The sequence below is a fragment of the Oncorhynchus mykiss genome, chromosome 28 (assembly GCF_057628025.1).
Source record: "Oncorhynchus mykiss isolate SJ-2025 chromosome 28, ASM5762802v1, whole genome shotgun sequence".
NCBI lineage: Eukaryota > Metazoa > Chordata > Actinopteri > Salmoniformes > Salmonidae > Oncorhynchus > Oncorhynchus mykiss.
The window spans coordinates 10,318,038-10,341,666 of NC_143049.1; the positions used below are offsets into that span (position 1 = coordinate 10,318,038).

The 23,629-nt window shown below is 43.9% G+C and overlaps 2 protein-coding genes across 2 annotated transcripts; both read right to left on the reverse strand.

The window, feature by feature from the left end:
- Positions 1–2,879: 2,879 nt before the first annotated feature.
- On the reverse strand, positions 2,880–8,683 carry si:ch73-71c20.5 (DUF4748 domain-containing protein). The gene is made up of 3 exons (XM_021589001.3): positions 8,572–8,683; positions 4,656–4,950; positions 2,880–4,513 (listed from the first exon to the last, which is right to left on the reverse strand). Exons 1-3 carry the CDS (start codon positions 8,666–8,668, stop codon positions 4,357–4,359), a joined length of 549 nt encoding a protein of 182 aa, XP_021444676.2. The 5' UTR covers positions 8,669–8,683; the 3' UTR covers positions 2,880–4,356.
- A 502-nt stretch (positions 8,684–9,185) lies between these two features.
- On the reverse strand, positions 9,186–20,042 carry LOC110508155 (DNA replication licensing factor MCM6). Its single transcript, XM_090225310.1, has 17 exons — positions 19,572–20,042; positions 15,670–15,816; positions 14,807–14,917; positions 14,596–14,686; positions 14,342–14,503; positions 13,927–14,238; positions 13,641–13,791; positions 13,279–13,420; positions 12,179–12,320; positions 11,958–12,065; positions 11,722–11,876; positions 11,509–11,638; positions 10,809–10,973; positions 10,514–10,634; positions 10,142–10,438; positions 9,924–10,063; positions 9,186–9,802 (listed from the first exon to the last, which is right to left on the reverse strand). The coding sequence occupies exons 1-17, from the start codon at positions 19,667–19,669 to the stop codon at positions 9,698–9,700; spliced, it is 2,577 nt and encodes an 858-aa protein (XP_090081436.1). The 5' UTR covers positions 19,670–20,042; the 3' UTR covers positions 9,186–9,697.
- Between the last annotated feature and the right edge of the window lie 3,587 nt (positions 20,043–23,629).

Sequence of the window (23,629 nt, forward strand, 5' to 3'; positions counted from 1 at the left end):
GGCTTATTGCTATTATAAACTGGTTACAAATGTAATTAGAGCAGTAAAAAATAAATGTTTTGTCATACCTGTGGTATACGGCCTGATATACCACGGCTGTCAGCCAATCAGCATTCAGGGCTCGAACCACCCAGTTTATAATATAGTATAATATTCTCTTTCTCTTAGGTGTATATGATTCTGGCATCTCAGCTACTCATCACTGTCACACTCGTTGCAGTGCTTGTGTTTCTATGACTGTGGTATGTCTGTGTATTAGTGATTTTGTGTTACTGCACACGTGTGTTGAACTGAGTTACCCTTCTCTGCAGTGACTCTGTAAAGCGGTTTGTGATCAGAAACCCAGCCGTCTACTGGTTGTCATTGTAAGTACTATCCCTTTGTACTGACCTATGTTTTTACAGTGTTGTTGGATTGACAGCTGTGCTGGCCTATGTCTTGGCTGTGCTGTTTGATTGACAGCTGTGTTGACCTATGCCTTTGTAGCACTGTGTATATCGTCACTCACATTCTGCCGGTCTGCCGTAAAGGACCCAGGTGAGTCTCTTTCTTAAAGAACATCACCTCTAGAAGATGACAAAGTTGACCAAAAAATTAATAATAGTTTACAATAGAGTTGACAATAGAGTTTTATTGTATTAAAGTGCTGTCCTTAACGTAGCCACTCGCCTGTCTTTAGGAGGAAATTCCCACGGAAAGTCCTCCAGCTGCCCACCTTTGTCAGTAACTAGCAATATTCTGTACTGGTCCAGGCTAGTCTATAGTCTACAATGGTATTTACTGGTCGATGATGGACTTTAGTGGTTTGTGCTGGCCTGCTATGGTTTATATTGATCTGTGTTTTCTGTTGCACAGACACTGGCCATGTCCTACTGTACATGACAGGGACCATATCCAGGTGAGACAGACACACACAGTGTGGTAGTCACGTCTGTCTGTCGCCGTGTGTGCGTCTCTGCTCTGTGTGTAGTTTCTATGATACTAAAGCAGTGCTTCTGGCTCTGGGCATCGCGGTCATCGTATCGTATGCATCATCACCACAGTATTCTACTTCCAGACCAAGGTAAGAGGACGGCCGGGACGGCGCAAATGGAATGTCATCAAACACCTAGAAACCATGCGTTAGATACTATTCCACCAATTCCGGTCCAGTCATTACCATTAGTCCGTTCTCCCCCAATTAAGGTGCCACCAACCTCTTGTGGTGTGTGTGTATGTGTGTGGACCTCACCTCATGCACAAGCCTATTTTGTGTACTGGGGGTTGTTGTCATGGTGGCAGGCATCATCACAGTCATTGTGCTCTCCTTCACACATGTGAGCTTGCACTTTAGACACCACGTGTCTGATACCATTCCAATGACTCTATTCCAGCCATTATTATGGGCTGTCCTCCCTCACCAGCCTCCACTGATGCCGAGTCATGTTTTTGTTCTATTACCGTTACTATTGTACTGAGGATAAAACACAGGTAGATGTAGTACAAACAGAACCACTTAAACTGTATCAGCATGTGTTTGTTCCTATAACATATACAATATGTATAATATATGTCTGATATGTTGAGGTTTGTACTGATGGTACTGATTGTCATACCCGTGGTATACAGTCTCATACCACAGCTGTCAGCCAATCAGCATTCAGGGCTCGAACCCCCCCGTTTATAATAGCAGTTTTACTGTCGTTATTTATATATTACTGCTATTGTAATGGCGATTCCCATTAAAAAGTCACTGTCACAAGAGAAAGCCGTCCGTAACGCGTTGTCAAGAATCAGCTTTCCAAACGTTACTCGTTTCAGGTAAAGTTCCCATATGTTGCACATATAAAATAGAAATAGCTCCTAAACACATATTCCTATTCAATGGGTAGAGAGAGAAGAATTCAATAAACTGTATCTGTGATATGATAAGAACCTACACCTGTGCTAACCCTTCCTGGTTACCTATATACATGTGACCCATGACCCCAAAATAAAGTGCCCTCTATAGTGAATATAATGACCACAGGAAAAGGAGGGCCAAGCATGCCCCCATTCTCAAACACAAGCTACCGGTGGCCGAAAACACAATCGTAGTGGGACGAACGAGTGACGAATTTCCGGGAAAGGTCCATTTTAAAATAATACCTTCCTCCCTCGCCCTGCAAGTGTAAACGTGTCTGACACGTCATCAGAAGTGTCCACTTAATTTGAGGGCTTATGATGTGTCTGGAATGCAGCCCAGACATTCCTGTGGCTGCTGAAGCTCATCGGTGCAGCCCACAGATGACTCCCCTGGAAACAATGAGCTGGGAATAGTGAGGTACTTTCCGAAAAAAAAAGTGTCTGCTAGGGGCAACCCTGCAGTGTAAAAAAAAAAAAAGCCTCTATTTACATTTAGCTTATGAGTACATTTCAAACTACTTTTGGATTACAATTGGATTTTAAGGCTTATATAAATGTCCTGCTTTTAATATGATGTTTATGTCATCATCGCAAATCAACTGCACTATACTTAAACACTTCCACCTCCAGCCATTTTACAATGGCTCTTTGGCTAGCTTTTGCTACAGCCTATATCAATGAGCTTTAGCATTCTAGCTAACACCTGCTGCATTCAAAAGTTAATTGGCAAAGATCACAACCAAATAGAATCTCAGCGACTGTTCAAGCAAGAATCAAAACCTTATTATAAGCGTATGAGAACCCCAAAAAACGTTTGTTTAGAAGTAATAAATAATAAGTAAATCTAGGCTATGTTTAAAATGGGCGCAAATGGCAACTGCTTTCTTACCGCTGCCAAGAGTCACGCACATCTGTGTCTTGTACTGGGAAAGGGGTCTTATACACCCCTGATAACAATCATGCTCTGAGACACGGATAAAGAGGAAACGTCAAAGTAGAGACAGGTTTTTATTTTTACTTCTTCTTCTGTGGAATTTATATGGCGGCCGGCAACCAACTTCAAGGTGCATTACCGGCACCAACTGGACTGGAGTGTGGACCAGAGACAATGAAGGCTCTTATACCCCTCTGTTACTCCTCAAATCTAATGGCAATCGCTCCCTTTCACATATTTCTGGCACTGAAATAGAACGTGTTGCACTGTCTCCGTCTCCTTCCTGACAATGATCACACCTCCCAGTCGGATGGTTCACCACCACTTTCAATGCACTATTTAGCCTTGTATGTCCCAGTCTCAGCCATGTGACTACACTTTCCTCCCTTCTCTCTCGGCCTGAGGACCTCCCTGCCCCCACCTGGATCTTATACAGGTGTCTTCCTTTACTCTCCCTGTTCCACAACTCTTATACAGGTGTCTTTCCTTACTCTCCCTGTTCCACAACTCTTATACAGGTGTCTTCCCTTACTCTCCCTGTTCCACAACTCTTATACAGGTGTCTTCCCTTACTCTCCCTGTTCCACAACTCTTATACAGGTGTCTTCCCTTACTCTCCCTGTTCCACAACTATTGCCACTTTTAACCACTGTTCTTATTCATCCATTTAGCTTCCGCTTTACCAATTGACAATTCCAGCTCAACATCAGGATGTTTACGAGCCCGATTGGCAATAATATCCACTAATCATGAGCGAAAGCTCTGGGCTGATTGGCGTGATTTTGATACGCTGTTAGGTAGTGGTCTCGTCTTAGTGGTAAATTCATTTTTACGTAAATGCAATGTCTGTTTCTGATGTACATGATACCACATACAGGGTACCTATTATAGCATTGTGAAATGTTTAGCCTAATTCTCATGTACTGGCTTGAACATACAGTTCTAGGCTCAAATGTGTTTAGAACCCTCAGAACAAAACATTCGATGACAGCAGAACACTGAGAAAAGGCCCAAATTCACACCTTCAAAGCATTAAAAGACAAGCTTCTATTCTACCACATGAGAAGAATGGACGTTTTAGACTATTGATGTAAAACGATTGACTGTTGAGAGAAATCATATGGGAACACAGTTTGCAGGGTGTACTGACTGATGCATGTTTTGAAAAATCAGGAAAGAAAATGCCTGTTGAACGTAGCAGAGTGACATGGCCAGCGTTTCTCCCGACAAAGGGCATGACATAGGAAGAACTCTGGATCCTATACTGATCCACGCAGACAGTCTTGTGCGATCATCATGGACTTGTTCACAGTCGATTCATGTACATTCTTGTAGGTGCGAACACCGAGCAAAGTAGTATGGGTGTCTCTCAACAACTGTTTCCAATCCGTATACATCAGTCTCTTTTTAAGGCTTCGTCAGTCCAACGGCAGAAGAGGCAGTGAACACACACATACACACACGCACACACATTCACTCAAGCACACACACACATTCACTCAAGCACGCACACACACATCTTCTCAATGGAGTTGGGATCAGTCCAGTCTGTGGTTGCGGTAGCGACTGCCCTCGTATTCTCCTTCATTGGACCGGTTCATCCGCTGGCGAATCCTCAGCTGCTTCAGGCGGTTCTTATCCACCTCTCTCTTGGTCAGGATGAACCCTATTATTCCTGCAGGGAGACCTATCATCCTATAGAGAGGGGAAAGAGAGGGGGAGAAAATGGGAACTTACCAAGGGGGTTATTCACCTGAATACAATATTAAATTGTCAGCTGTTTCTCTACAACAGAAATCTGATGATAAACCACGTTAGAGAACAGAGGGTCTCTCACCAGGCATATCCGATCTTCATCATGGGGTTCTTGGCCTTTCTCGTGGGGATGTACGCTGGTCCCTGCTCCTCCTCTTCCTCCTCAGTCTCTTTCTTTTGCTCTTTCTGCGTGTCAGTCGTTTTCTGCTGATCGGTGCTTCTCGGCTGTTCTGTTTTGGTGCTGATCAGTGTCGACCTGGTGGTGGTCAGTGGCTGGTAGAGTCGGGTGAGACACCGGGGAGGAATGCACCTCAGAGCCTGTAACTTGACCGGGCACCTCTGTGTCCATAATGACCGGCCTGGAATCTGACACAAACCTAAAACAGTGAGAGTATTGGTCAGGTCAAATAATTATAGCCTTCGGAGTCAGCTGCCTCAGGATCTGTGGGTTAAGAGATGTTGACGATGAGTATGATACTTTTTTTTTTTTTTTTAAATGAGACGATGTCTTTTCATCTATATTGGGTGAACCGTTTAGAAATTACAGCACTTTTTGTACATAGCCAGCCCCCCCATTTAGGGGACCAAAAGTATTGGGACAAATTAATTTATGTGTATTAAAGTAGTAAAAAGTTTAGTATTTGGTCCCATATTCATAGCACGCAATGACTAGTCAAAGTGCTGAAACAGAGACAAAACAACATTTGTCACTGTCCAAATAGTTTTGGAGCTCACTGAGTCTTGTGAGCGTGCATAGAGTCAGTGTAAGATAGTCTGGGTAACCATTTAATTATCTACTTAGCATTCATGAATTTTTAGCAGTCTTATGAATATTTAGCAGTCTTATAGCTTTTTCCCCCAAGCCGTCTCGGAACCTGTTGGTTCGAGAGACGATGCTTCTATACTGTTTAACGAAAGGTGGCAGAGTGAACAGTCTATGTTTAGGGTGGCTGGAGTCGTTGGCAATTCTTAGGGCCTTCCTCTGACACCTCCTGATATAGTGGTCCTGCATGGCAGGGAGCTCGACCCAGTGATGTACAGGGCTGTCCGCACTACCTTCTGTAGCAATTTGCGGTGCATTTGCCATACTAAGAGGTGATGGAGCCAGTCAAGATGCTCTCAATGGTGCAGCTGTAGGACCTTTTCAGGATTTGAGGGCCCATGGCAAATCTTTTCAGCCTCTTGCTGGGGGAAGAGACACTGTTGTGCACTGTTAAGTCCTTAGTGATGTGGACGCCAAGGAACTTGAAGCTCTCGACCCGCTCCACTACAGCCCTGTCAATGTGGATAGGGGGCATGCTCGCCCCTCTTTCCTGTAGTCTACAATCAGCTTCCTGGTCTTACTGACATTGAGGGAGAGGTTCTTGTCCTGGCACCACAATGCTAAGTCTCTGACCACCTCCCTATAGGCTGCCTCATCTCCGTTGGTGATCAGGCCTACCACTGTCGTGTTGTCAGCAAACTTGATGATGGTGTTGGAATTGTGCGTGGCCACGCAGTCAAAGAGTGAACAGAGAGTACAGGAGGGGACTAAGCACAAACCCCAGAGGAGCCCCCATATTGAGGGTCAGCGTGGTGGAGGTGTTGTTGCCTACACTCACCACCTGGGGCCAGCCCGTCAGAAAGTCCAGGATCTAGTTGCAGAAGGAGGTGTTCAGTCCCATGGTCCCCAACTTGGTGATGAGCTTTGAGGGGAGTATGGCGGTCAACGCTGAGCTGTAGTCTATGAACAGCATTCTCACATAGTTATTTCCCTTCTTACCCAGGTGGGAGAGGGCAGTGTGAAGTGCAATTGTTAATTAATTACAGTGCTACAGGGCGATAGTTATTTAGGCAGGTTACCTTGGAGTTCTTGGGAACAGGGACAATGGTGGTCAGCTTGAAACATTATGGGATTACAGACTGGAACAAGGAGAGATTGAAAATGTCAGTGAAGACACTTGCTAGCTGGTCTGCACTTGCTTTGAGAACGCGCCCTGGTATTTTGTCAGGTCCGGCAGCCTTGCGAGTGTTAAACTGTTAAATAGTTTTACTCACATCAGTCACGAAGAGCGAGATCACACAGTCATCCGGAACAACAGGGGCTTTCACACAAGACTCAGTGTTGTATTCCTCAAAGCGAGCATAACAAGTATTTAGCTCATTTGGGAGTTCTGCATCACTGGGCATCTGATGGTTAGGTTTCCCTTTGTAATCCGTTGTCATCTGCAAGCCCTGCCACATACGACGAGTGTCGGAGCCGGTGTAATAGGATTCCAACTTCTTCCTATATTGTCCTTTTGCATGTTTGATGTCTCGTCAGAGGTCGTAACGGGCTTTCTTGTATGCGTCCGTGTCCTGTTCCTTGTAAGCGGTAGCTCTAGCCTTTAGCCAGGCGGGGATATTGCCTGTAATCCATGGTTTTCGGTTTGGATACGTTCGTATAGTCACTGTGGGGATGACGTCATCTATGCACTTATTGATGTAGCCTGTGACTGATGTAGTAAACTCCTCAATGCTATCGGGTGAGCCCGGAACATATCCCAGTCTGTACTAGCAAAACAGTCTTGTATCCTTGCATCTGCTTCATCTCGATCCCAGGCTGTGTAACAACTCATCGCGATGGGCACATATGCCTGTCTTCTCTCTCGGTCTGCCTACGGTGAACTCTCAATAGCAAAGCTAAGCTCCTGAGTCCGTACATAGTCAAAGTCTTCCTTCATTTTGGGTCAGTCACAGTGGTCAGGTATTCTGCCACTGTGTACTCTCTGTTTAGGGCCAAATAGCATTCCAGTTGGCTTTGTTTTTTTAGTTTGCTCTTTCCAATGTGTCAAGTAATTATCTTTTTGTTTTCTCATGATTTGGTTGGGTCTAATGGTGTTGCTGTCCTGGGGCTCTGTAGGGTCTGTTTGTGTTTGTGAACAGAGCCCCAGGACCAGCTTGCCGAGGGGACTCTTCTTTAGGTTCATCTCTCTGTATGCGATGGCTTTGTTATGGAAGGTTTGGGAATCACTTCCTTTTAGGTGGTTGTAGAATTTAACAACTCTTTTCTGCATTTTGATCATTAGCGGGTATTGTTCTAATTCTGCTACGTGTGCATTATTTGGTGTTTTACATTGCACACAGAGGATGTTTTTGCAGAATTCTGCATGCAGAGTCTCAATTTAGAAAGGACATTAACCTTCTTATGATGGTCAAAAGGACAGCCATGTTGGTCAACCATAATTTGTCAGTGCTGTGATAAGATGTTATCTTCACTGTATGTGTATTAACTAGCTAGCCAGACAGTTTGAGGAATGATTCCATTCTATATTTTTTTCTAATTAACTGCCAATATGCCAACATTCCATTCAAACAATGCAGTCAATCCACTGGCTGAAATCAGTTGATGATAGGATTTAGACAAGTTGTACATGCACCAAGTACTGATATTGTATCATAAAATAGCACTCACAGCTTTCCAAGAAAATCACATCCGAGACATTTATGGTCTGTTCACATATACAGCATTTTAAAAGCTATACAGACAATTGGTATAGAACCCATGTAAACTGTATTTATAATTATATAACAATATTTAAGACTGGTTTTGATTTTCTCCCTGACCAAGATAGCTACCATTTTGGCCCCATTACGGAAACGTTAAGGTTTATGATATCTCCTCTAGTAATTGTATAGGCTCTCTATGCCCAGACCTCAGGTGGAGGGCAATCGGTATATATCCCCTCAAGTAATTGTATAAGATCTCTATGCCCTGACCTCAGGTAGAGGGCAATCGGTTCTATAACTGACTGAAGTATTTTTTGCCACATCCTAATTGGGATGTCGAATTTAATGTTCCTTTTTGACGGCGTAGAAGGCCCTTCTTTCCTTGTCTCTCAAATCGTTCATAGCTTCGTGTTGTTTTCAAACCACCAGACAAGGAGATGAACAGCTTTGCCCCTAAAAACTGCTGACTCCCTCTGTTTATGAGTTATGTCGAAATAAAGGTGGTTTTAAGCTGTTCAGAGTAAACATACCTTTAAACATCACCGACCTCGCAAGCTTCCTACAGGGCGCCGCCATCTTGTTATGTAAAAGTGGAGACGGCTTGGGCATGCGCAAATCATCATTCATCCGTTCTACGGCACTCTGCTGCCACCTAGCGGACGATTCACCGATAGATATGCCAGCCAGTGTCATTTGGATTAGTATATTTATCAGAAGATGCGTTAAATCATTATCTTTGGCTATACTCATTCATTACAATCATATCAACTCCAACTAGGTATAAATGTGATCCCACTCCACCCAGCTTAATAACATTTGCTAAATGTTTACTGTAGGGGTGTCAAATTCATTTGGAACTTGGGGCCGCATTCTGTCTTCAAAGAGCTCCAGAGGGCCATACTAAAAATGTGTCATATTTCCTCGCCGTAAAAATTTGCTAAAGAGTCCTCTATTCATCCTTTTAGGATTTTTCAGTTCTCCCCGACTGTCTTGCTTTCATTTCGGTGATTATTAGTGAGCTGGACAGTCAAGAAACTGCATGAATGTAGGCCCATTATAATTTCTACAGTTTCGTTTTGGTTTTAGTCATTTTGAAGTATATTGCGTTAGTGTGCCCCGAAACATCACTGGCGACAAGGCCATAAACAATATCAAACATTTGATTATTCTTCTTAGTTTTTTTGGGAAGCATATTTCCACGTGCTACAACAGTTATTTCATTTTTTGTTTCGTTTTATACAAAACATATGCATCAAAAGGGTAGACTTTAATTTGTGTGTGTTCTTTCACACATACATTTAACATGGGAGGTAAAACCATGCTAGTCAGGATTAACATCATGTTAACTGAGGAGACCCACAAACAGCCATACGCCAGTAAACGCTCTGGAGAAATCAGAGCAACATATTTACATTATTCACCTGGCTACACCAATACAAATACAAGGCTTAAAACAGGGTAGAGTTTTTTAAAAACTCTATAAAGCAGCAATACAATTAAAACATGACAAATGTTGAGAATGTAATTACGCTGACCAACATTCAACAAAAAACAACTTCACAGAGTCTTGAATTGGAGTCCAAACGTAAAAGTTCTAGAAAGAGGCGATTGAGAAGGAGGGGGAAAGTGCTAGGGAGGGAGTTGGAGGGGATGAGTTTAGTCCTCCAGAGTGTAGTTGGGGTTGACGACCAGAACCTCTTCCTGTGCCTCCGCCTCTGACCCTTTCAGCCCTCCCCGAGACAGCTCTATCAGGATATGATCCTAGAGATGGAGAGAAGAGAAGAAGAACAGTAATAGTAAAGATGTCTGTTGGACATTAAGGCTTGTAAAGGTGTTATTACTCCGACTCAACGCTGCAATGGGTGTGTTCGTGTGTTCTCACGTAGTGCACTAGTCTGTGCAGGACTTTCTCTATCAGGCTCTTCTTGTGGATCAGTTCCTCTTCCGAGTCGATCTCTGACTCCATCTCCTTCAGATACCAGTTGATTAGGGCACTTTTCTTCAACTCCTCTTCCTCCTCGGCTGCGCACACAGGCAAACAGTTAACCACTGCGTAACACACTGTCCACATGTAGAATGTGTGCGTTTCGGGTGCCTAACCCTCCTCGGCCCTGCGGAGATGCAGCACCAGCAGGTTGGAGATGCGGCGGTACTCTGGGAATGTCAGACGCAGCGGCGGCTTGGGGCCGCTGTCAGAGTGGCCGCTCACAACGTCGGTGAGTCCTTCGACTCCGTTGGCGCCGCGGTTAGTTCCGTCGGAGTGGCCGCTCACAACGTCGGTGAGTCCTTCGACTCCGTTGGCGCCGCGGTTAGTTCCGTCGGAGTGGCCGTTCATTCTATCAGCGTGCTCGTTAACCAGGCCGTTTACGCCATTCGCTCCGTTGGGAACGTCACGGCCTGCAGAGAGACGGAGAGGTTTCAGTACATGTAAATATCTGGAGTAAAGCGGCAGTAGTACTAGTGGTTGTGTACCGTTCTCGCCCTCCTCCTCCTCCATCTCCTGGTCCTGGTCCAGATTGACGTCAGGCGTCTCCACTCTGACGATGGACTTATTCAGCAGGCGGAATGCCTCCTTCACGTGCTTAGGCTGGACCTGCCGGGAACAACAAATAACACACACTTTACGACAGAACACCCTACACACTTTCTTAGCACGCAATCTATGACAAACTGACAGAGCAAACTTGATCAATCCTTCAGGACCGTTTTGAGAGCGTTGTGCGCCTAAGTTCTTGGTACGTTGGGTATAGGTTGTGTGACCTCTAACCTCGTCGCAGCAGTGCATGCGGGCCATGCCCTCAGAGAGGCGGATCATGCTCTCCAGCTGCCGCACCGTGATTCGCCAGGCCGACTTGGCCACGCCCCCAGAGCCGTCGCGCTGACGCAGCCGTTTGTACTGCTCCACGATGAACTCCTCGGACTCACCAGAGATCTACGCACCAACACAAATTCAGCCGCATCAGTCCCACTCCATTGGAATTGGGCATAAGCCCTATCACAGCACAGAAACACAGAAACACAGACATGGGATATGTTTACATGCATTTAATAGTACGATTTATTGTGAATACTCAGATTAATATAATACTTCAATTAAAACAGTTACATGGACGCATCTGAAACCAGGCTACATTTTGCGAACCCACTTCACTGGCGCGAATGAGAAGCTCGTGCTAGCACACGCGCAGGTCCAACACACCGCTGAATCTCCTATTCATGTCCTAATATTTCAAAAGACTGCTTAAAAATCGTGGTGTTTTTAAATCGCCGTATGCCTACTTCAATTATGACCGGTCACCGGCCACATCATGATGATGATGATGATGATGATGATGCAAAATGGATCATATGATAATCAGAGTAAAGTGTTTACATGACTAATGCCATAAATCAGCTTAATATCTAACTATTAGAGTGCATGTAAATATACTCAGTGTGAAAATCCTTAATACACACACACCACTTACCTTGGGTTTGAACTGTCGGGCGAAGAGCAGGTATCTTCTGATCTCATCCAGAGAGTAGAGTCTGTCTACTGAGTTCTCAATGCGAGAGTGCAGATCCACGATACGCCTGGCTATGGCATAGTCTGTCACCCACACACACACACATTTCCATTAGTAATTACACACACACCAGTCTGTCACACACACACACACACACACACACACACACACACCTCATTGCAGTCGTCCACCAGGATGAAGAAGAGGTCAAAGCGGCTCATGATGGGAGCGGACAGGTTGACGTTCTGTTTCAGACTCTTGCTGCGGTCGTAGCGACCACCGACCGGGTTAGCAGCCGCCAGGATGGACGTACGGGCATTCAGAGTGGCCTGGAGGAGAGGGAGGTCAGAGGGAGAGAGTGTGTGTGCACCTTGACTCCAGCTTTAGTGGTGGTGTGTGTGTGTGTGTACCTTGACTCCAGCTTTAGTGATGGAGATGGTCTGTTGCTCCATGGCCTCATGGATGGCCACTTGGTCTCTGGTCTCCATCTTGTCAAACTCATCGATACAACACACACCCTGTGGACAAAGAGAAGCCCATCCCACTTTAAGCACAAAACACAGACAGAAATGCAAACACACACACACACACACACACACACACAACATCCTCAGCTCACACACACACTCACGTTGTCAGCGAGCATGAGAGCTCCGGCCTCGATGACGAACTCGTGTGACTCCTCGTCTCGAACCACGGCTGCTGTTAGACCTGCTGCACTGCTGGCCTTCCCACTGGTATACACAGCCCTGGGACTGAACTCCTCCACATGCCTGAGAGAGGGGGGGACAGTGTGTGTAAGTATACAGCGGGTATCAGTGGCGACCTGCCATTCAGGGCAGGTGGCGCAGAGCCCCACCGGTTTTGGGACCCACATTTCTAGCAAAAAAATAAATGAAACGATATATAAATACATAAATGTACAGTAGCTTTGATTGGACTGATCGTGGCAACATCCTATTTCCACTTATTTCTTCGCTAGCAGTCATCATCGTGAATCAAGTCTACTGGCAAGTCCTTTTTAATCCTCGTCATATGAAGGGAAGTAATGAAGAGAAAATATAACACATATTGGTGCTCATCGGCCGTTGGACATAAACATTAGGACAAACATTACACAACAAGTTGGAAATTGCAAATTCAACAATGAGTGGTTTGGAAGGAATCGGTGACAGTGGCTAACCGCAAGCATTGCGACTGGGAAGTCGCTGTTTTGAACAGCCATCCAACTCGGGAATTGTAAATCTTTTTGATGACAACATTTGCCAACGAAGGACCGCCGCCGCGCACAACAAGGGGAGTCTTACAACGTCTGCCATGCTGCTGCATGAACGATGTCATTGGCCAGGGACATAGTCAGCCATGTTGTTTTAAAAGGCAGCAAACGAGGCTGAATGAACCGTTTCCCTGCCAGACAAGGTCTGTGCTGAAAAGAAAGCTGTCGGGGACAGACTTTATGTCGGCCCTAACACATTTGTGGGCACCACTTCTCACCGTTATAGTGCAATTAAGGTATTGTTTAGCGTTGTGTTGTGCAGTGGCTTTGTTTTGAGATTTACATGCCAAAATTGCCACTGGTGGGTATAGGGAGATGTGGAGGTGGTTTTGTGTGAGAGTTAGACATGCATTGTGCAAATGAATAGGGGTGTAGTGGGCAAGTATGCGGTTGTGTAAGCTATAGGGTGGAAGGATTTGTGACATAGGGGAGTGTGTAGGGTGTAAGGGTCTTACTTGAGGAACTGGCTCTTGGCGGTCGAGGGATCTCCTACGATGCAGACGTTCACATCTCCTCTGAGAGATGTTCCCTCCATGGTGGTTTTGGGAACACCCCCGAACAACATCAGCAGGATGCCACGCTTCACCTCGTCATTACCTACACACACACACACACACACACGTTATACATTTATTACACACACACACAGACTATCAAATGTATTTATATAGGCCTTCTTACATCAGCTGATATCTCAAAGTGCTGTACAGAAACCCAGCCTCAAAGCCCAAACAGCAAGCAATGCAGGTGTAGAAGCACGGTGGCTAGGAAATACCCCATGCAAAGGCTGTGTTTGCGGTGAGAGTGTAGTGCTGACCGTGTATGGTGGGGAAGAGGCTGGTGCCGAGGTTGTGGTAGAGGTTCTTGTCTTGGCTCATCTCGAACACCTTCTCCCACTCCTGAACTGACATCTGGCTCTTGATGCTCTCTGCCGTCTGATCCTCATCACGCAGCTCCTTCCCTCCGAACTACACACACACACGATTACAACTCCCTTCAAACAAATGTCGTACATGCATGCGTGATATGTCCACTAGTTAGTAGCCTGAGGTAGTGTAGGTGTGTGTGTGTGTGTCTCGAAGGTTTGAGTGAGGGTGTCGTACCCTGGGGTTGGTAGGAGCCACATGGCAGGCGAGGAAGGCCAGTCTGTAGGACAGCTCTCTGACTCCCAGGGCTTTAAGACCGCGAAGGCCCTCGTTCTCATAACCCTGTCTCCCTCCTACACGGGAACTCGTCTCTGCTCGCACACCTAGAGAGAGATGGAGAAAATGGGTCATGTCAGGGTGAACTGTGTGCGTGTCATGGCGGTGTGATTGTGTCTGTCTATCGTGTGCGTGTACAGCCCTCAGAATCACCTCTAGGGAGCGGGGGATGGACCCTCTGGGCAGCTCTGCCTGGGTCTCCTGGATACGCACCTACACACAGAAGTGTCAGACACACACACACACACACACACACACACACACACACACACACACACACACTCAAGCCTCAGCACAGACAACAAACACAATCTACCTTCTGGAAGTCAATGAATTTGGAGCGGTGTGTGTCGAGGTGGAAGCGAGCGCGGTTGCTGCAGACGGGGTTCCTGCAGACGGTGGGCGGGGCATACTTGAACTGCTGGGGCACGTCCGGACACACCCCCTGGCAGTCCAGACAAAGGAACGTCCCGCTCACCTGAAGGAGACCGAACGAAGAGGATCAGACACAGATGTCACACAGCTCAAGATTTGTTCAGGAACGATATTTGCACCGCGGCCGTCATTAACTATCAGTTCTGGGTGTACAGGGTGTGTCCTCACCACCTGTGCACTGATGCGCACCAGAGAACCAATGCGCAAGGAGGACAGCTCACGGATCCTGTCACGCAAAAAAACAAAAACAAGGACTGTTAGATCACACGCAAAAACATCTTACCGAGCAGAACCTGTCGGAACACTATTTGTGTGACTTGGTACTTCTGTCAAGTATGCGTCTTACTTGTGTCTGGTGGGCAGGTCCTGGACGGCCAAATAGAACTCCTTATTGACAGGGACATTCCCGTGATCCCTGGCAAAGCTCCTCACCGCACGACAGAGGAAGGGATATACTCTGGAGAGAAGGAGCGGTAGAAGGAGGAACAAAAGGAGAGTTTGTTGTTAGCCGGACATCAGCCTGGATCATCAATAACACTCAACGTTCTCGTGGCTGTTCTACGTGCTCTGTTTAAGCCCGATTCAAAAGGAAAGGCGAGACGAGATAAAAACGAGCCCGTTTTAGAATTGTGTGTTGTAGAACAGCTGACTGAAGAGGGGGCATTAAGATGAAGAAAAAAGGGACGGGTGGTTGGGACCGTTTACGGTATTTCTTTACAATGGCGCGATACAAATTTGAAACTAAATTGGCACTTGCTGTAGCAAGGCGTTGTAGCAAACAAGTATGATTCAATGCAGGCACCAGAAACAGGGCCTACTTTGTGACTCGTCAGATAATATAGCCAGCTGCTCGGTTAAAAACAGAACGTCAGCGCACTGTACATTTTCGATTGGCTAAACGGATCCATCTCGTCACAAGTCTCGAGATTTGACATGTTGAACACCAGCCACTTCCGCAGCGGACACGAAACGTTCTAAAACTAGACCGTTCAGATCAAGCAAACTTTGTTCTAAAACAGCATTAAACCAGTCTCGCCTCCTCTCGGCTGTTGCATCTGAACTGGGCTTCAGAGTTTGGGGAAGGTCTTATGAAGGCCTGTGACATAAATGTCACACCGTTTTTAAATGGATTTGTAATAAATGCCAATTTTTTTATTTTAATTTTAAATAGTGTCTCGCCTCTTCTTCTGGTCCTAGATCTGTAACTACCTGTAGAACTCCTCCTGGATGGTGGTCGCCAGTTCCTGGTTAAATCCTTCCAGATCAGTGAAGGAGACCAACAGAGTGTTTCTCTCAGGCCTGATCAGCTCCTCAGCATCACGGACATACTTCACCTCACCGTCTGATGTCTGGTACCTACACACACACACACACACACACACACACACACACACACACACACACACACACACACACACACACACACACACACACACACACACACACACACAAACAAACAGTTGTATTACTCGTATGCATCCCATTTTCATGTATACCTGATGTATAAAGCTATTAGAGGACTCATATTTTTTTTAATTTCACCTTTATTTAACCAGGTAGGCAAGTTGAGAACAAGTTCTCATTTACAATTGCGACCTGGCCAAGATAAAGCAAAGCAGTTCGACACATACAACAACACAGAGTTACACATGGAGTAAAACAAACATACAGTCAATAATACAGTAGAAAAATAAGTCTATATACAATGTGAGCAAATGAGGTGAGATAAGAGGTAAAGGCAAAAAAAGGCCATGGTGGCGAAGTAAATACATTATAGCAAGTAAAACACTGGAATGGTAGATTTGCAATGGAAGAATGTGCAAAGTAGAAATATAAATAATGGGGTGCAAAGGAGCAAAATAAATAAATACAGTAGGGGAAGAGGTAGTTGTTTGGGCTAAATTATAGATGGGCTATGTACAGGTGCAGTAATCTGTGAGCTGCTCTGACAGCTGGTGCTTAAAGCTAGTGAGGGAGATAAGTGTTTCCAGTTTCATAGATTTTTGTAGTTCGCTCCAGTCATTGGCAGCAGAGAACTGTATGAGGCTATACCGACTGTGTGCACATCTTAACCAACTTCAACGTGCTTGTTAGCGAGCTAGCTTGCTAGGTTTTAACAGGGTGGGGGCACTTCCAGCACTGGGGAACATCCCGCGCGCCCCACCCAAGCCCCACATCTATTTCTATGGGAATAAGCACTGTTCATGGCACAAGCTGTTCACACCCCTCTTGTTGGTGGAGAGAATTTTGCAGTTTTAAAGCTAATCTTGCAATTCTATACATTTTGCCATGTCTAATGTGTACTCATGATATGAGTGACAAAATAAATTACAACAATATCTATGGGCTAAAAACCTAAATGAAAAAACGTTAACTGACATGGGCTAGTTCATTTGGGCATTTCTGACAAGTTATAAATAGCTGTCTTAGGTATAAAATGACTAACATGACAGGAGGAACTGACGATGCACTACCCAATTCAAATCCAATTGTATTTGTCACACGCGCCAAATACAACAGGTTACAGTGAAATGCTTACTTACAAGCCCTTAACCAACAATGCAGTTAAGAAAAAATGAACACAAAATGTAATGAAAAATAAGAAAAAAAGTAACAAATAATTAAAGAGCAGCAGTAAAATAACAATAGCGAGGTTATATACAGGGAGCACCGGTACAGAGTCAATGTGCGGGGGTACCAGTTAGTCGAGGTAATTGAGGTAATATGTAGGTTGAGTTATTAAAGTGACTATGCATAGATAATAAACAGAGAGTAGCAGCAGTGTAAAAGAGAGGGGCAATGCAAATAGTCTGGGTAGTCATTTAGATGTTCAGGAGTCTTATGGCTTGGGGGTAGAAGCTGTTAAGAAGCCTCTTGGACCTAGACTTGGCGCTCTGGTACAGCTTGCCGTGCGGTAGCAGAGAGAACAGTCTATGACTAGGGTGGCTGGAGTCAGGCAGTGATGCAATCAGTCATGCTCTCGATGGTGCAGCTGTAGAACCTTTTAAGGATCTGGGGACCCATGCCAAATCTGTTCAGTCTCCTGAGGGGGAATAGGCTATGTCATGCCCTCTTCTGGACTGTTTGGTGTGCTTGGACCATGTTAGTTTGCTGGTGATGTGGACGCCAAGGAACTTGAAGCTCTCAACCTGCTCCACTACAGCCCCGTCGATGAGAATGGAGGTGTGTTTGGTCATCCTTTTCCTGTAGTCCACAATCATCTCCTTTGTCGTGATCACGTTGAGGGAGAGGTTGTTGTCCTGGCACCACACGGCCAGGTCTCTGACCTCCTCCCTATAGGCTGTCTCGTCGTTGTCGGTGATCAGGCCTACCACTGTTGTGTCATTGGCAGACTTAATGATTGTGTGAATTTCGAAATTGAATCCATGTACTTTCTACTGCTACAACTTTTAAGAATAAGTTTAAAGCCGGACTAAGTTACTTTAAAAAAAACACCCCCACACACAGTTTTTGGTGTTTTTGTTTATTTTTTACTATTTTCTGCATTCTATAATAATAGTGAAGACATCAAAACTATGAAATAACAAATATGGAATCAAGTAGTAACCAAAAAAGTGTTAAACAAATCTAAATATTTATATTTGAGATTCATTCAAAGTAGCCACCCTTTTTGCCTTGACGACAGCTTTGCACACTCTTGGCATTTTCTCACGAGTTAGTCACCTGGAATGCTTTTCAATTAACAGGTGTGCCTTGTTAAAAGTACATTTGTGGAATTTCTTTCCTTAATGCGATTGAGACAATCAGTTGTATTGTGACAAGGTAGGGGTGGTATACAGATAGCCCTACTTGGTAAAAGACAAAGTCCATATTATGGCAAGAACAACTCAAATAAGAAAAGAGAAAATACAGTACATCAATACTTTAAGACATGAAGGTCAGTCAATGCAGAACATTTCAAGAACTTTGAAAAGTTTCTTCAAGTGCAGTCGCAAAAACCATCAAGCGCTATGATGAAACTGGCTCTCATGAGGACCGCCACAGAAAGACCCAGAGTTACCTCTGCTGCAGAGGATAAGTTCATTAGTTACCAGCTTCAGAAATCAGCAATTACCTGCACCTCAGATTGCAGGCCAAATAAATGTTTCACAGTGTTCAAGTAACAGACATATCTCAACATCAACTGTTCAGAGCAGACTGTATGAATCAGGCCTTTATGTTTGAATTGCAGCAAAGAAACCACTACTACAAGGACACCAGTAAGAAGAAGAGACTTTCTTGGGCCAAGAAACATGAGCAATGGACATTAGACCAGTGGAAATCTGTCCTTTGGTCTGATGAGTCCAAATGTTAGATTTTTGGTTCCAACGGTAGTGTCTTTGTAAGACGCAGAGTAGGTGAATGGATGATCTCCGCATGTGTGGTTCCCACCGTGAAGCATGGAGGAGGTGTAATGGTGTGGGAGTGCTTTGCTGGTGACACTGTCTGTGATTTATTTAGAATTCAAGGCACACTTAACCAGCTTGGCTACCACAGCATTCTGCAGCGATATGCCATCCCATCTGGATTGCGCTTAGTGGGACTATCATTTTTTTCTCTCCAGCAGAACAATGACCCAAAACACACCTCCAGGCTGTGTAAGGGCTATTTCACCAAGGAGAGTGATGGAGTGCTGCATCAGATGACCTGGCCTCCACAATCACCCAACCTCAACCCAATTGAGATGGATTGGGTTCCGTTGGACCCCAGAGTGAAGGAAAAACAGCCAACAAGTGCTCAGACTATGTGGGAACTCCTTTAACACTGTTCGAAAAACATTCCAGGTGTCTACCTCATGAAGCTGGATGAGAGAATATATTTTGATTTGTTTAACACTTTTTTGGTTACTACATGAGTCCATATGTGTTATTTAAAAGTGGTGATGTCATCACTACTATTCTACAATGTGGAATATAAAGAGAAACCCTTGAATGAGTAGGTCCAAACTTTTGACTGGTACTAATACATTTATGTTTAATCTAAACATAACATTGTTGTCTCTCTATGTTAATGTTTTGCTAGATATCCAATAGCTATTATCTAGCTAGCTATAAATCTACCAGTCAGCTAACGTTAGGTTCCAAGAAGAACAATAACATAATGTCACTCACTCTTCTAAGAAAGCCTGGAAAAGCTTCTGGCATTTCTCTGCTAACTCGTCTTTCACCATCTGTCCCGCATTCTCCTGAGTCGTCTGTGCAAGATCCATCTTTTCACTGGATTAACACTGAAATATAAAATTGTTTCTAAAATCTCTTCCGTCTTCCCTTGACGAACCGTACCATGCACGCTGGAGAAGAGAAAGTGCACTTTTCGCGCGAAAACAAGGACCATGTAACGTTTGGGGCGACACAGTTGACCAATCCCATCGTTGTATCTTGAAACCATGTAAAAGCCTGAAATATTCTAGCCAATCAAATGTGTTATGGAAATATGAACAACCCCCTTTCTCCTTGTAGGAGTAACATTGTGTAAAACCATAGCGTTTACAGTAGCTACTTCCAGTGATGGTGGGGTACAGTTCTGCGGTTTCGCCACTAGAGAGAGCTGTTTAACTGATAGAGCAGGTTCTCAAATGCACCGTTATTATATTTGCGTGTTGGTTTTGTAAAAACTTGTCATGGGTGTAAGATGGCACGGTGATGCCATCTGTTGGTAAATGTTAATTACTGCAACCAGTGTGCTTGGGATACCCGGATGTCTTGCAATGTACTGAAAAAGACTGGTTTCTCGAATCAATGCCTCTGTCTCGTCATGTAACATCCAAACAAAACTGTCTGGTTTCATGGTCTTCCACAGCGGAAGGACAAGGACCATAGCTTGTCAGTTCTCCCTGGCAAAGTGCCTTTCTCTCTCATCTCTCCTCCAGAGAGTACACAGTAGTAGACTCTTATCTGACAGGTGAGAGCAACATGGAGATCGCTTATCACCTGCCATCAGGGTTGGGTAGATTACTTTCTAAATGTAATCCGTTAAAGTTACTAGTTACCTGTCCAAAATTGTAATCAGTAACAATTTTTGGATTACCCAAACTCAGTAATGTAATCCGATTACATTCAGTTATTTTTAGATTACTTTCCCCTTAAGAGGCATTAGAAGTCGATGTTACCAATCGAACCACATCGAACCAAAGTTTACATATCTGGCAATATATAGATGTTACATTTTACTTTATGGGTTGGTTATGTAGGCTTCATCTAACCCATCTCTTTCTACTACATATAATAATACAATTCAATTATATTTTTTACATTAAAAACCAAAGTCTTATCAGAATTTCAGTGTTATACCTCTTTATCTTCAAGAATAAGACTTGGAAATATGGAAGTATAGAATAGACAAATTGTTTTACCTGAGCATAACCCCAAAACTAAGAGATTAACAGCCAACCCTACTCTGCTGTTTATGATTTTGTTGTCATGGAGGACAGATTGGGCTCATTGATTCGAGTTGAAAAATAAATGCTGCGCTCATGGAAAGGCATGTTTTGAGCACTACTGAAAAGTGCTGTTTACATGTGAAGAATGAATGCCATATGCTGCCTTTGCTATCGGCCTGTTGTTTCTATTTTTGTTGGTCAGTCTTTGACATCTTGATAATATACAGCTGTTTAAAGGGCAAATCCAAAGATGAAACAATAACAAAATGGTTGCCCCACCTCTGTTTTGGTAAAAAGCTGAGGGATGGGCCTGGAGAAATGTAATCACTCAGATTAATAGACAGAGCTATACTGTAGATGCAAGGACTGAACATCCATGATATCAACATGTATTGTTTTAACCATGTTATGAGGCTATACAGCGTTTGTTTACATTTACAATGTTTACAAACATTGGAGAAAAACAAGCTTATATTTTGGGTTCTCATGGAGTGTGACACTTGAACTAAGCTCATGAGGCATTTATAAGTTCTATTCATCAAGAATCAATGGATATATATATATATTTTTAATATAAGTAAAAAACAAAATGGATGTAGCAACTACAGATTGCCCCTTTAAGGCTATCAAATGTGTGCGAGTTTGAACATGTGTCCATTAGGCCTATGGAATTAGATTGAGCAATAAAAGCCACTGTTGCAAGAGCACATTTTTCACTGGCTGTCCACTAGTTTCAAAAACAATGATTGATAGGCAGCCTAAACTTCTTCAATTCAACCATTATTTGGTTCAAATACACATTTTAGATTTGTGAACAGCCATCCACAACAAACACAATCCGTAGTGCCGAAATAGCGAAATTAGAGATCACAAGTGTGATTCACATCAATGCACTATGTACTGTAGATAACAATAATAAGTGATATCCGTATCGCCGTAGACAACACCACTTGTGTTTTCCTTACCTCCAAGCGTTTATTCAACTTAGACAATCATTGGATGACGACAGCAATTGTACCATTGGAAGACATAGCTTGGACTGTATCCTACAAAAGCCTATTCCTGCTCTTTTCCCACGATCCATCAAACCCATTTGGTGTGTCGTCATAGTGGACTTTGATTTTGTGGTAAAACTCGCTCAGGATGGAACAAACTTACATTTGCGCCTTTTTTCAACGCTGATTTGAATATCATTGAGAAAACAGAGACATGTCGAAAAAAAATCTGCAAACCTCCTTTCTGAATTTAAAAGTAATCCTCGAAGTAATCATATAGTTTTTCAAAAGTATCTGTAATCTGATGAAGATATTTTTGCTGGTAAACGTAACAGATTACAGTTACCGTTTTTTGTTTTGTAATCCGTTACTCCCATACTCTGCCTGCCATTCACCTGTCCAGCTTTTTCACATTGGTGCACTGAGCGCTGGGAAAGGAGAGTAGACAATGAGCCACTTTGGACTGTTGGGATGTACCTCTTGTTTTGTCTCCCTTATATAGACTCATCTGAAACATAGGACCGGTGATAAGCAATAAGGTGGATGCCTAACAGGTGTTTGCTTGTATGTGAAGCACATGGGGATGTGTGAAACCTACTCTTCAGACTGAAGTGTCCCCACTTGCACCAGCAGATAGCTAGTGTATTGTGTGGTGTCGACTGGAAAGATCCTCCAGGTCACGTGCAAGCAAGGCAGAGGTCCTGGGTTCAAGCCTGGTGTGAGCTGAATCAGGATGCAGTAGCCCTACTTGGTTAAAGACCAAGTCCATATTATGGCAAGAACAGCTCAAATAAGCAAAGAAAAATTACAGTGCTATGATGAAACTGGCTCTCATGAGGACCGCCACAAGAAAGGAAGACCCAGAGTTACCTCTACTGCAGAGGATAAGTTCATTAGAGTTACCAGCTTCAGAAATCAGCAATTAACTGCACCTCAGATTGCAGGCCAAATAAATGTTTCACAGAGTTCCAAGTAAAAGACACATCTCAACATTAACTGTTCAGAGGAGACTGCTTGAATTGCTGCAAAGAAACCACTACTAAAGGACAGCAGTAAGAAGAAGAGACTTTCTTGGGCCAAGAAACATGAGCATTAGTACTTGTTGAACAAGCAGCGTGATGTCCTTTATATCTGTATTCACATGGCCAGTGTTTTCACACCAGAGCAGATAAAGAAGAAGAAGCCCGTTTATACCGCTAAAGAGATGGTATGGGATTTTGGCAATGAGGCCCGTAATCTATACAGAACAAAAATAAATCAAATGAAATAAAAATGTTATTTGTCACATGCGTCGACTACAACCTTACAGTGAAATGGTAACGTACAAGCCTTTAACCAACAATGCACTTTAAAGAAAAATAAGTGTTAAAGTATTTACTAAAATAAACTGAAGTAAAAAATAAATAATTAAATAATTACAGTGCCTTGCGAAAGTATTCGGCCCCCTTGAACTTTGCGACCTTTTGCCACATTTCAGGCTTCAAACATAAAGATATAAAACTGTATTTTTTTGTGAAGAATCAACAACAAGTGGGACACAATCATGAAGTGGAACGACATTTATTGGATATTTCAAACTTTTTTAACAAATCAAAAACAGAAAAATTGGGCGTGCAAAATTATTCAGCCCCCTTAAGTTAATACTTTGTAGCGCCACCTTTTGCTGCGATTACAGCTGTAAGTCGCTTGGGGTATGTCTCTATCAGTTTTGCACATCGAGAGACAGAAATTTCTTCCCATTCCTCCTTCCAAAACAGCTCGAGCTCAGTGAGGTTGGATGGAGAGCATTTGTGAA